Source organism: Nymphalis io, chromosome 1 (assembly GCF_905147045.1).
Source record: "Nymphalis io chromosome 1, ilAglIoxx1.1, whole genome shotgun sequence".
NCBI lineage: Eukaryota > Metazoa > Arthropoda > Insecta > Lepidoptera > Nymphalidae > Nymphalis > Nymphalis io.
Genome location: NC_065888.1, coordinates 2,364,771 through 2,378,880, shown reverse-complemented (window position 1 = coordinate 2,378,880; position 14,110 = coordinate 2,364,771). Strand labels below are relative to the sequence as shown.

The following is a 14,110-nucleotide window of genomic DNA, read 5'->3' as shown; positions in this document are numbered from 1 at the left end:
TCCATAAGGTCAAGGCGTTGTCAGTGGATAGATGTGCATTAATCAAAGATCACGGGTTCATATATCATTTAGTTCTCTTAAGTCTAAAGGTAAAGGGAACAAACGCAAGGAATCGTGCATGTGTCAGATGAATTTGATGTGGCAACAACCACCAACCCTTACTGAAGAAGCGTGGTTGAATAAAATGGAAGAAAACCTTTGTCCAGCCGATTGATGTCGATGGGTCGCTATCGTAACTAATGTTTTAAGCAACCCACTAGTTTAAATACCATTTTATAATTAATTCCTTATGCAATAGACTACCTGCAAAAGCATAATGTTAATATTGTGTGTTCTAAAAAATTCAACTAGCTACCTAAAATTTTTATATAATCTCAAAAATAATATCACATCACGGATCACAATATAGCCAGCCATAGCCAACCATGATATACGCCAATCATTTATAGTCATGTCAGGGTTCCCCAAAAATGTACCAGAAACGACGAGATGTTCTCACCGACTAAATACGGTAATTTAATAAATTAACAAAATAAATGGTACGTATATATCTCGAAGCTATATGCTACGATTATGTGACTTTCGATCCGATTTATTGTTTCGATTTTATTTATGTGATTTCATTTTCATATAATAAATAATATTAATAAGTGTTCTGCTTGCCTATTTTTAATTAAAAAAGTAAATATAAAAAGGATTGTCCGATCCATGATGATGGTAACCGTAGCCTTGCAGAAGATGTAGAGCATTTGTCGATAAAGAACTAAAATAACGTAAGTAGTGAACATTAAATAAAATTTATAATAATGTTTGAAGAAGTTAACGGGATCCGATTTGATGCGGAAATGCTCAAAAAAGCTCACAAGGTTCCGTTCGTTTACGCTAACTCATTTAGTTTGTTACATAATAATTCTTGCATTGTACTAAATCTAAAGAATTTAATTCGTTCCGCATTTCAAATTATTGAAACAACGGACTGAAAATAATTGTTCAATTTATTTTTAAAACAATTAGGAGGTTCCAATTCTTTTTTTGGCCATCTATATTGGGTCCTTATTGATAGGAAATGTAATGTACTGATTTCGTTTATATACAGCGTATTAAACCCAGCGCAATATTAGACTACCGAATTTGAAGGTCAATATTTCTTCACTCCATCGGTTCCAGGAAAGATAAGACCAAGCAGTTAATACGAACGATCAAGAATAAATCCCAATGATTATTATTTGATACTTTTACACTTGGAATATGTTACAACGTATGTATAGGCTTATTTTCATGCCGAAAGAAACCATTTTTGCTTATTACAAAATGTTAAACAGTAAATATTATTGTAATTGTATTTAAGACATGGCAATTCGTGTGACCCATTTAATAAATATTTTATTATGAATAGGACCTTGTCACATCAAGGCATTAATCAAACAAAAAATATCTTAAATCAATTGGCGACATTTATTACAACACTGTTTACAAATCACATTGAAACATGAAACTTATAAGGACGATATTTATAGTAAATAAATAAGCGGTTAATATCTTAGCATTTAGATTGCATTCCATTTTTAAACAAGCTTATTGACAGTAGACACACAGCAAGGGTGATATGGTGGATTAGGGCAGGTGAAAGCTTGGCAAGGTGGCACCACCGGACAACACTCGCCTGGATACCAGACTGTCCTCGCGTATCTGCCGCTCGGTCTGGTGACTGCTCCATGATTAAAACAATGCGCCTTGCATGGATAATCGTAGCAACAGGGCCTGTATACAAAATTTGAAATAAATATAGCAAGTTTAGCAAGTAAGGGCAAATTCTAGGCCTCATTTCTAAATAGGATGTAGGAGGGTAATTTTTTTAAAATTTAAAATGTAATCTGACTATTGTCATTCAGAATATATTTATACTTATGAGGTATAGAGTAACATTGAACATACTTGGTCAAGCGACTAGTTTATAAGGCTGCAGATCTCGAGGATCTGATTCCATATTTCAGGTCTAATCATTAAAAAATTATTATTGTCATGAATTTTTCAGTAGCAGCCCGAAGTTAGGAAGTTGGCAGTGTTATGACTCGTGACCACAAGAAATCGTTAGATTACCTAAACTCTCTCCGTGTTTTTGCCGAATTGCCGTCCTATCGGAATAAGAAACACTAGAGGCATGTGTATTTACGATACACTTGTGCACTATGTTTTACGTAGTTGAGTTACCGTTGAAATTGACCACCGTGGCAAAAATAGTTCGAAAGATATTATATATATGAGGCAATATTTAAAATCATTATGTATTTTTATTTACCTGTCTCTAGGTACATTACTAGGCCCTCCACAGTACGGCGCCGTTTCTCTTTGAAACGGTTGCGGCCTAGGTTGGCCGTAACGTGGTCTCTTGTAGTAGATGCTATATTCTCCTTTTACATATCCGTATCTTGGTGCTGGTCGCTGGCATTCATAACCACGAGGTAATACAGACATCGTTAGCCTGAAAAATAAAATAGGAGATAGAAAATTAGTTTTACTTAAGAGTTATTTTAATTTGTTTTTTACGATGGAAATCAAAATGGACGAATCGTATTTTGTTCCCTTTTGAATTATGTACGTCATAAAAATATATCTATAATATTTAATACAAATTATTTACCCTTAATCTTTTTCTAATGTATTTTGCAATTTTTATTTATATCTTTATTTATTTTATACTTTTTTACAACTCATCGTACGTTTTTTTAACAAAAAATTTTGATTAATGTATATATTTTTTTCTTTTAATTATTTTAATTTTTAGACAGCCATTTAAAACTGGCCAATGTTTCCACAAAGCTTTATATCTGCAAGTTTTTTTTTGAGTCAACTATAATTACCAAGGTGATAGTGATAAATATATTTTTGGGTATAAAATTTCGTTTAAAATACAACTAACAATTATTATTTTTTAACAATGGTAGAATATTTTGCGTATAAATAGCGCACTGGCTATTATTAAAAATATATTAATGCCATCTTGGTTGAACCTTTATATAAAGCACCTATTTATGAAGACGCAAAATATCTGTTAGACTGTATATTAAAATAAAAAACTGAAACATTTCTTTGTTTGTTCGTTTGATTGAACGCGGTAATTTTAGGAACAGTTCAATTTGAAAAAAATGCGTTTAGTTGAGAAACGTTATATATTTGTATATAAATTATATAAAATTACGTAAATGGAATGGTTCATATTTCTTATATTGCCAATGTTTATGTGCAGTGGTGACCACTTAACATCAGATGGCCCATTTGTCCGTCCACCTACCTATAAAATAAATAATAATAATATACGTCTAATGTTAACCTGTCTATAATCTTATAGTTAGGCTTTAGTATATTAATATCTAATCCTATTAAATATAAATATACGTAAATATTACCAAGCAAATAATATTAAAATCAAATCGCTGAATTAACTTCGAAAAATTAATTTAAATGCCAAAAGCAAATAATCAAACGGAAATTGGGTATTTATAAGCTTATTATATTAATCTAAATTAATGTATTATGTATTTTTTATACTATTTACAAATCAGATTAATTCAGTTATCACTGTTATCTATATAGCATTTATTTTTAGACAATAGACAATATTATTACTATTACAGGCTATTAAAGTCGTATTTCGTTGGTAGAATGGCCAAAATTATCTGCCTTTTGGCTCTTTGTCTTACTCTTGGCGGAGCAATAAATTATTAAGCAAATACATTAAGCAATTAAAATATTGACATGCTTGAAAATATATTTCAAACTTATAATTAATTACCGATTGTAAGAGCTAAGTTAGAGCGTGTAGATTATTTAATAATAAATTTGATTACGTCACTTTTTCAGGTTCGTCGATTGAATCAAGGATAGTTGGCGGTTTAACGGCAGATATTACCCGTTATCAGTTTTTAATCGAGGTTTTTTAAGCCGAGATCGTTTGACTTCTTATCAAAGTGGGGGAACAATAATTAACAATAGATCAGTTCTTAAGGCTGCCCATTGCCATATACATCAGTACTATTAAATTGGTCTTAAGAATGATTGATCCATATTCGAATAATCCAACGTTCAGCACAAGCGATTCTCGCTAGCCTTTCAGCCCTGGGCATTAATATGTAAACGTTTTTACTAAAATAATCAAATGTTGTTAGGAAAAATTGTATAATAATTTATTAATTTGTAAAAACAAAAAAAACCCAGTAAATATGTACTTATTAATTAACAGTAATGCAATTTTTTTTTTTTTTTTAAAAAGCCGAGATGGCCCAGTGGTAAAAACGCGTGAATCTTAACCGATGATCGTGGGTTCAAACCCGGGCAAGCACCACTGAATTTTCATGTGCTTAATTTGTGTTTATAATTCATCTCGTGCTTAACGGTGAAGGAAAACATCGTGAGGAAACCTGCATGTGTCTAATTTCATTGAAATTGTGCCACATGTGTATTCTACCAACCCGCATTGGAGCAGCGTGGTGGAATAAGCTCCAAACCTTCTCCTCAAAAGGGAGAGGAGGCCTTAGCCCAGCAGTGGGACATTAACAGGCTGTTACTGTACTGTGTACTGTAATGCAATCTAATTAAGAACATCAATAGGCTTACAAACTTTCACAAAATTATTAGGATAAAACAATCAGCCAGTTCTATATTTTTCGTAAGCGGTCCTCGTCCCTTGCACTTGAAATATATAGATTTCAAAGCCGAAAATAAAATCTGCATTCCTATATATAATATTCCTCATATATAATTCAACGAGTTTGTCGAATTGTCGGAAAGTTTCAAATTGTATTTTAGAATAATTGATTGCGTGATAGCAAGTACTATGATATATATATTTGCCGGTTTTATCAACAGATTTCATATGCTGATAAAATCGGCAATTTGTTAATATTCTGTACAAATGGCTAAACTATGACGTGGCTATGCTATTACAAAAAACTGTTTTAGTATTTAAGCCACATGGCCAATGGCGTAGCTAGATGGACAAGGGCAACGGTGCATAAGGCAAGAATCAGGCCCTTATCCCCCTCTTTCCGCGTAGCTTGAATTTATATTGGCCTTCAAAATTATAGATAGGAACAAGAATAGGAAACAGTGAGTTCAAGCTATCCCTAGTAGGCTAAATCCATACGTCGTCTCTATGAGGGGTAGAATCTCTAAGTGTGTAATAAAAGAAAATGGGATTAAATAAACAACGACGCACATGACAATAAAGGATATTTATTATACAGATTTTTCTTCTTTTATGCTCCTCTCTTTTCAAAGCTGAGGTTAGAGGGCCCCCTGAGCTCCGGGGCCCTGGTGCACTGAACCACCTGGCCCTACGATAGCTACGCCACTGCACATGGCTAACGTTGGCTAAACCTTAGGAGTAGGGATTTTGTCCTCGGAAGTCTCGAAGCTTGTCCAGATTTAAAAGTCTCGTGACATGAGATCTTGTATAAATAATCTCTTGTATAAATAATATCTTGTATAAATAATCGTTTTTTACAAAATATCCTATTTTTTTATTTTATATGAGTATTTTATTCCTGCTACTGAGGCGGAAAGCTTAAGATCTAAACTTTTTAATTGCTGAGGCGAAAGCAATATTTGAGTTTTTTTTGCTTCGAGTGTGAATAAAACTGTACCCCTTGTTATTGCGAACTCTTATAAATGATACTGTAACAAAAAAAAACCAATGCTCACTGCGCTTAAACGTTTACGTAGATTTACTCATCTAATGTTCTACTAGTGAACTTGCATGTAATTAAAGAACGCGCCAATGTGATGCTTAAGCCCGGCCAAAATTTCGGTTCAAATTTTAAATATTTACATATAAAAGAGATTGTTACTTATATATGCAATATCTGTATTATGGTAAAAGTCAGTAATATTATCTGTATATTTTAAAGCATGTTTATTTTTTCTCGTCATAAACTAATTATTTAGAAGCATAACGCCTTTTTTTGATATGTCAACAATTTGGTTACTGTATATTGTTTTGCTATATTTTTCTAACAGGATTAGCATTGGTTGGATTTCGAATACACACATACGCAACGGCGAAGAAACACGACGGAAACACACAGATAGAGGTCCAAGTTAACAGATTTTTTTTTTATTCTATAAGATAATTATAAAATAGTAAACATAACGCATTAGCCGAAAGTTCGTGCAATTCGTACAACGTCGTGTGATAGGTAGAAATAAACTCATTATAAATGTTTTATTTTAATGTTATTAATGATGATTTAACACAATGTCCCAAAAGCTTTGCAATTACTTAATATTAAAAACCTAAGGCGTTAATGATGATGTTTAGGTTAAGTTATTTTTAAATAGTATTAGGTCAGATGTATTGTTTGCAATATATTGTAATGCCGTGTATTGTTATAATGCGGATAGGATGAAGGGATTCCACAATAAAAGTAAATAATATTTTACATAGTTGCATATACTTTTGCAACGCTTTTCGCAAGAAGAGCTTGCATTGTAGGTCGCAACGAAGACACAACATGTCTTAGCATTATAATCTTAGCATATTATAGTTACATCTTGTTGCAATTGTTTTAATATGTTCATACGTGATATATACATTGTGTTGTGATCTAGGAGCACTGTTCGTTCAATTGTACACTCAGCGACCTTAAATTTATGAACTTGTGTCGCAATTAGTGTCAATGTTTTGGAGAACGCTTAATGCAGAGACGCATTCGTGTCAAACTTTTGTCTTCAAAAATTTTTTTTTGGCGACGTCCTTACCTATTTGGCAGAATGCTGACCATCCTAAACAAAGCTTTCTTCCCCATGTCTCACGTCACTGCACAGTAGATTCGCCTTCGTCTTATGATCGACAATTTTAGCTCCATATTCCTTGAGTTCTTTGAAAATAAATAAATACAAACCCCATCGGTTAATATTTGTTACGGTAATACCTATTTTAATGAGTGATAAATATTATAATCATTGAGTCAGTGTCACATGACTTTCTTTTATTTTTCGAATGGTGTGTTTCGTATATTATAGTCTTGTTAGCCAAAATAGCTCAATAGGTGTTAGTATGTATTTTGTTTTTTAAAATACTTTTTAACTTGATTTAATTTTTGTGTGGCTCCAGCTGTGTGGTAATTAGGTATTTGTTGTTGTGTATCCGATAACAGTGATCGCTATCTGTGACATTGTGTTCTTTGATTTAAAACGGTCAGAATGACCGAATTTTAAGTTGTTTTTTTATTGAGCTCTTTTACGATTGTCCACAGATGATGAGATAAACTATTTACCCAAGGACGTGTGAAGATGCTGGACGTCCGTAACGGCGCGTGACATTATTAAATAATAAAAATCAGTTAATTTTGAGTTTGTTGACAATTTATTATGTTATTTTTTTAATATTTAGTTTACTTTATTAGAGCGGATAACTCCGAATGGAGTTGCGTCTGTCACTGCGGGCGAACGTCATGTCAATCATGGACTGGTTGACAGCGGCTGTACGCGGTTTTTTTTATAGCATAGGAAGGTGGACGAGTATATGGGCCACCTAATGGTAAGTGATCACCAAACGCCCTTAGACATTGGCATTGTAAGAAATGTCAACCATCGCTTATAGCCAATGCGCCACCAACCTTGGGAACTAAGATTTTATGTCCCTTGTGCCTGTAATTACACTGGCTCACTCACCCTTCAAACCGGAACACAACAATATCAAGTACTGCTGTTTTGCGGTAGAATATCTGATGAGTGGGTGGTACCTACCCAGACGAGCTTGCACAAAGCCCTACCACCAGTAAACCATCATCGGTGATCATTTGCAAACCCATTGGCTCTAAATCGCTGATTATTAGTGTAATCTCTAATTGTATTAGTAATTTAAGTGTCAGTATAATTAAATAGTAACAAAAGTCAACGTTGCAGTCCACTTATTTTAACGTTTCCTGAAGTATAAAGCCCACCATGGATTCCCGTGCTAACGAGTTCACGAATCAGCAATTAGATGCGACAGCCCGGCTTTACGATGTTCCCGTTACCTATAAAAGTCAATTTGATTATTATTGATAATTCAACAAAACCAAAATTAATCTCAAAATTACACAATAATATATTAATTCAAAGTACCACCGACTCTATCTGAGAAATACATAACAATACCTACATTAAAAGGGAAAACCCAGAAAAACATAATCAGATCATGTGTAATTTAAATATTTATGATATCTATCCATCCATCTACAATGATTGATTTCAAATTAACTTTATTCAATTACAATTTGCACCAACAATGTACTCGTTATTAGGTAGATAAACCTTTTAAAAATAATTTGTTTTTAATTTCTTGAAAGGCAATTGCTGGTATACTCATCTGTCAATTGTTGAGCTGTACGAATGTACTTTAATTTAATACATTTTTCTCCTTATGCACGCTGGAAAAATTAAATTGTATGTTGTATTTGTTTTGATCTCTTAAAACTGGTTGGGTTATTTGAAATGTTTATACAACCATTATTATCTTCACTTCTTTTGATGGCCTACTTGGTCTAGTGTATATTAGGCCGATGAGGTCCTGGGTTCAATTCCCAGGTCGGCCTATAAAACGTTTTATCATAACCTTACAAAGTTTAACCCGATTTAAAATTGTGTTTTTAATCACATATTTTAAATCGGTTATACCTTTGAAATATTTGAGCACTCTTTTAAGACATTGCAACTATTTTCTATTATTTTTACTCCTGTACCTACTAAAAACATTATAATATAAATGAAATAGCCTATAACGTTTCGACTAGGCGATGTATATTTTGCTTCGGAGTTTTAAACTCCGAAATTCAGTTTTCTCTGTAAAGATGTATTAATAGGTTTACATGCGTACATGTTTAATTTTGTTAGAAAAGTTATTTTGTTTGATTGTAAACTTTGACCCAAAGATTATACATAGCCACTTTTACACTGAAAAAAAAAAAATTAATATCATTAATTTATATTTTAATTCTAAGATTTTGGTATTAGTGTCCACGTTTCATTTTATAACAAATAATTCAACTCATCTTAATAACATTGTGCCACTGAAGAAGAGTTCATGATTAAAAATAGAGAAACTAATACAAGAGAATAACACTTTTAGCGATCCTATTGTTTATTTCGCTCGTTATTTTTTATGATTGGTTTTTCGTCGATCGCTTTTTATTTTATTTTAATTCTAGAGAACTATTATAACATTTATTCTCATTTGTTCTATTCTCTATGGAAATAGTACGAAACCTTCTACATTTAGTCAAACTCGAACATGACCGGCTTTTAATAGAATGATTACGTCATTTTTTTTGTAAAGCACCGGAACGAGATATATTGATTTTAATCACTTATCAATGAAATATTTATCAGCGATTTTAAATAAATATTTATCAAATAATTGATTTTTTGGTAGTATAAAAAGACATGACAAATTCAAAACATCGTATTCCTCTTTTAGAATGGCTAAATTTATTTACCTTTTTGCACTTTGTATCACTGCCGTTGTGGGTAAGTTGTTCAACACCATTATAAATTTACTATGTATTTTTAATTTAATGTCTTAGTAGTAACAAGCTTAGTTTTATTAACTACATGAACCAGAAAATTGAAACTATATAATAGATTCAGGATATTGATCCGCAGTGCTACTCTGTAAAAATTCAGATCATTACTCACTTGTGAAATGTTGACAACCAACTTATGGTCAATATACTATTTTGTTGCGCCTATTCTTGAAATGTTATAATTATTATTGTCAATGTCACATGTCACTTTCTAACATTCCACGACCGATGATTCTGCGGTGAGTTTCGAGTTTGCACTTACAGAATTTACAGCCCTACTTACTTAATGTTGTAACACAAGTTTTATACCTTTGTAAAAAAATGCAATTAAGAAAATCAAGATAATTAAATTAGTGGTTTCAGATATTTCACTATTTTCATGGTAATATTTTCAGTCATTAACTATAAAAAAATCGCATTTCTTGAAATAAAAATATCTTCCTCCTATAGCGTGTTCGACTCGTAATATTTCGGCTTGAAGAATAATTAAAACTGATCGGTTTGATATGTGAAATTGACTACTATATAGGGTTATACCAAGGCTACAACATCTTCACTTGATTTCCCGGTAAACAATGATAAATAAAACCTTTGTGCAGTAAAAATGAATATTAGGTTGTTGTTTCACCGTCTAGGATGAATCACTCGATGGTGACATAAAAGTGACATAATAAAAAAAAAGTAGAATAGAACTTTAATAAAGCGGCTTACCATTCCAGGTCTGCCGCACTCACAAAGAATAGTTGGCGGCTCAACGGTCAATATTAGTCGTTACCCGTTTCTAGTTGCGCTTTTAGTTGCACGAGATGGTGTGAATTATCGTCAAACTTGTGGAGCGTCAATCATTAGCAGAAGAGCAGTTGTAACAGCTGCCCATTGTATGACGTAAGTTATAAATACTTTTAAAAGATCATCTATCTCTCTTCTAAAAGAAACGTCTATTGGACCGCCTCTCGAAAATAAGACTCGTATGCTGTGACGGCAAACGGCATGACGCTCTGTACTCCCTTCTCTGATCGTTTCACACATGTTTTTTGAACTTCGTTTATTGTATTATATATTTGTATTATAATTAAAAATTAACTTATATCATACATAAATGACGTACCAGTCGGTTTTACCACCGATGTGCAGAGATAGATGTTTAATGATTAAATAAATAATATTTCCACGAACTGGGAAATATAAATATATTCGTTAATAATAATAACACTTGCGCATAACCGTGGCTTCACTCGCGTCATAATTCAGTAATTGCTAAATACCAATTTCCATAGCTCTTTCTAAAAAAAGAAGGATTTTCATATAAATTTTAATCCCCTTTACACCTTAGGGGTTACACCCACTGTGCAAATTTTCATGGTGCTAGCCGCAGTATTTGGGCTATGCGTTGCTATGTCAGTCAGTCAGTTATTCTTTTATATATATTGATGGAATTGTCGAGGAAATGCGATCTATATTTTAATATACTTAATTTAATTTGTTAGAGGTGCAGCCAGGCAGTTTCGTATTAGGGCTGGGTCGAGTACTGCAAGCAGCGGTGGTACAGTTTACAACGTGAATAACCTTATTATTCATCCCAATTACAACCAACTCACTATAAATAATGACATCGGAGTTGTGAGACTGTCAACATCATTGTCTCTTGGAGGCAACGTGAGAGTCGGACGCTTTGCTCATGCGAATTACAATGCTGGCGATAACCAAGCTGTTTGGGCTGCAGGGTGGGGTTTCACATCAGTAAGTGGCTATTCTAATTCAAGTTTTCTTATTTTTTTAAATTCATTCACTGTACTGGATCTGTATTCTTATTTTATTTATTTTGCACACTTCTTAAATATATTAGTATTATTAAATAATCATGATAAGATTATTTAAGTAACGCGCATCATAATATTATTCTATGTATAAGCAACTTTTAACTTTTGCTTGCGGGCTCTGTGCAAGTCCGCCTGGAGTAGCACCCCATCCCATACTCTAGTAGTAGTAACAGCCTGTGAATGTCCCACTGCTGGGCTAAGACCTCCTCTCCTTTTTTGAAGGTTTGGAGCTTATTCCACCACGCTGCTCCACTGTGGCTTGATGGAATACACATCTGGCAGAATTTCAGTGAAATTAGACACATGCAGGTTTTCCTTTACCTTCAAGCACGAGATCAATTATAAACATAAATTAAGCACGTGACAATTCAGTGGTGCTTGCCCAGATTTGAACCCAAGAACATTAGTTAAGATTCACGTGTTCTAACCACTAGGCCATCTCGGCTCACATACTCTATCGCCAAGCAGCAATACCAGTGTTGTTGTGTTTCAGTTTGAAGCTTGACTGGACCAGTGTAACTACAGGCACAAGGGAAATAACATATTAGTTTCCAAGATTGGGGGTGAATCATATGACATCTTACATTACTAGGCAGCAATACAATAATGATTTTAGGATGTTATTTATATATTATTTAACCGCATCTTTTTTTTAAATTTCAGTTCAATGGGCGACCATCTGAAAATCTTCGCCACGTTCAGCTTTGGACAGTGAACCAGAATACTTGTCGAAATGCTTACGGTTCAATTCTTACACAAAATATGTTATGTGCTGCACCGAGAGCTGCAGGTAATGGTGTTTGCACACAGGACTCTGGTGGGCCACTTCTTCACAATAATTTCATCATAGGGGTCGTCTCGTTTAGCGGCAATTGTGGACTGCCACAATCCCCTGGAGTATTCGCGCGAGTTTCAAGATATAGTAATTGGATTCAGTCGAATTCTTAATATGCTTTAAAAGAAGAAGAAACTATTATGATTATATATTAACAAAGAAGTTGCAATTAAAATATATTCAAAAAACCATGTTGTGTGACTTTACTACCTTTTACGTAATATACGGGCCGTTGGCGTGGTTGGTAGATACTTGCCTTTTACGCCGTATATATAAGTATGTATTTACAAAAGAAAAGTAATATATGTAGTATATCATTTGTCTGGCTTCCATCGTACAAGCTCTGCTTAGTTTGGGATCAGATGGCCATGTGTGAATAATGTCCCAGGAGTGGAGTACCGGCTTAGAATAGTACTCCCCCAATCTCATCCCGTGGGTATCGTAAGAGGTGACAAAGGGACGAGGAAAAGGGGGGATGGGCAGCGGCGTCCCCCCCCATAAACATCTCACCCCCCTACTGCGCTCGCCAATACGCCTGCCCAGCGCGGCGAGTATGGGCAAACCCTACTAAATGGCAGATGCGCCCAAAAAAAGGCCCCCAGTTACCGGCAAGCCCGCTAGACCCGACCAAGGTAGCGGTCGCGGCATCGGCAGGGCAGGGGGTGCTAAGAATCACCGGTTCACGGCAGGCTACCATATAAGACGACTTCACATGACAACGTACAATGGACGCTCGATGAGGCTGGACCATCACCTCGCCGAATTAGAAGTAGAGTTAAGTCATATAAACTGGCATATACTGGGGTTATCTGAAGTCCGAAGACAGGGGGCGGACACGATAACTCTAGAGTCCGGTAACTTACTCTACTTCCGCGAAGGTAACCTCTCCCAGGGTAGTGTCGGTTTTCTAGTCAAAAAGGATCTCATTAGCAGCATTCTGGAAATCAGTAGTGTGTCGAACCGGGTAGCGTACCTTGTCCTAAAACTTTCCGACAGGTACTCCTTGAAGGTCGTACAGGTATATGCGCCAACTTCGACATACTCTGATGATGTTGTCGAAGCGATGTACGAGGACATCGCAATATGCGCCATTTCTCCGAGGAGCCCCCGATCGTTGACCAAGGCGAGATTAGGGCGGCTCTAGAACAGCTTAAAAACAACAAAGCCCCGGGAGATGACGGAATCACAACAGAGTTGCTTAAGGCAGGCGGGACTCCGGTCCTGAAAGAGCTAGCAAGCCTCTTTAATTCCGTCATCCAACATGGCAAGACCCCGGAAACGTGGAACGGGAGTGAGATGGTACTGTTTTTCAAGAAAGGCGATAAAACCCTCTTGAAAAACTACAGACCAATCTCCCTCCTATGTCACGTGTATAAGCTGTTCTCAAGAGTCGTCACGAACCGTCTCGCCAGACGACTTCACGAGTTCCAGCCCCCAGAGCAAGCCGGCTTTCGATCAGGCTACAGCACCGTGGACCACATCCATACTGTTCGGCAGATTGTGCAGAAGACAGAAGAGTACAATCAGCCGCTGTGTATAGCATTTGTAGACTACGAGAAAGCCTTCGACTCCATCGAAACCTGGGCAGTGCTCGACTCATTGCAGAGATGTCATATCGACTGGAGATATATCGAGGTACTGAGATGTCTGTACAACGCCGCTACAATGACTGTCCACATCCAGGACTGTAAGACGAAGGCGATCCAACTGCGCAGAGGGGTGAGACAGGGGGATGTAATATTCCCGAAACTGTTCACCAACGCGTTGGAAGACGTTTTCAAGACGCTGGATTGGACTGAGTATGGAGTCAATGTAAACGGCGAGTATATCTCACAATTTAGATTTGCCGACAATATCGTCATCATAGCAGAGTCGCTGGAACAACTCACCGA

General features: G+C 35.3%; 2 protein-coding genes across 2 annotated transcripts; one reads left to right on the top strand and one right to left on the bottom strand.

Moving 5' to 3' along the window:
• Nucleotides 1-1,448: 1,448 nt before the first annotated feature.
• On the bottom strand, nucleotides 1,449-2,785 carry LOC126772273 (uncharacterized). Its single transcript, XM_050492568.1, has 3 exons — nucleotides 2,642-2,785; nucleotides 2,300-2,482; nucleotides 1,449-1,761 (listed from the first exon to the last, which is right to left on the bottom strand). The coding sequence occupies exons 2-3, from the start codon at nucleotides 2,473-2,475 to the stop codon at nucleotides 1,566-1,568; spliced, it is 372 nt and encodes a 123-aa protein (XP_050348525.1). The 5' UTR covers nucleotides 2,476-2,482; nucleotides 2,642-2,785; the 3' UTR covers nucleotides 1,449-1,565.
• Nucleotides 2,786-9,831: 7,046 nt separating this feature from the next.
• LOC126772233 (trypsin, alkaline B-like) lies at nucleotides 9,832-12,344 on the top strand. The gene is made up of 4 exons (XM_050492510.1): nucleotides 9,832-9,945; nucleotides 10,283-10,448; nucleotides 11,051-11,303; nucleotides 12,047-12,344. Exons 2-4 carry the CDS (start codon nucleotides 10,444-10,446, stop codon nucleotides 12,329-12,331), a joined length of 543 nt encoding a protein of 180 aa, XP_050348467.1. The 5' UTR covers nucleotides 9,832-9,945; nucleotides 10,283-10,443; the 3' UTR covers nucleotides 12,332-12,344.
• Nucleotides 12,345-14,110: the final 1,766 nt, after the last annotated feature.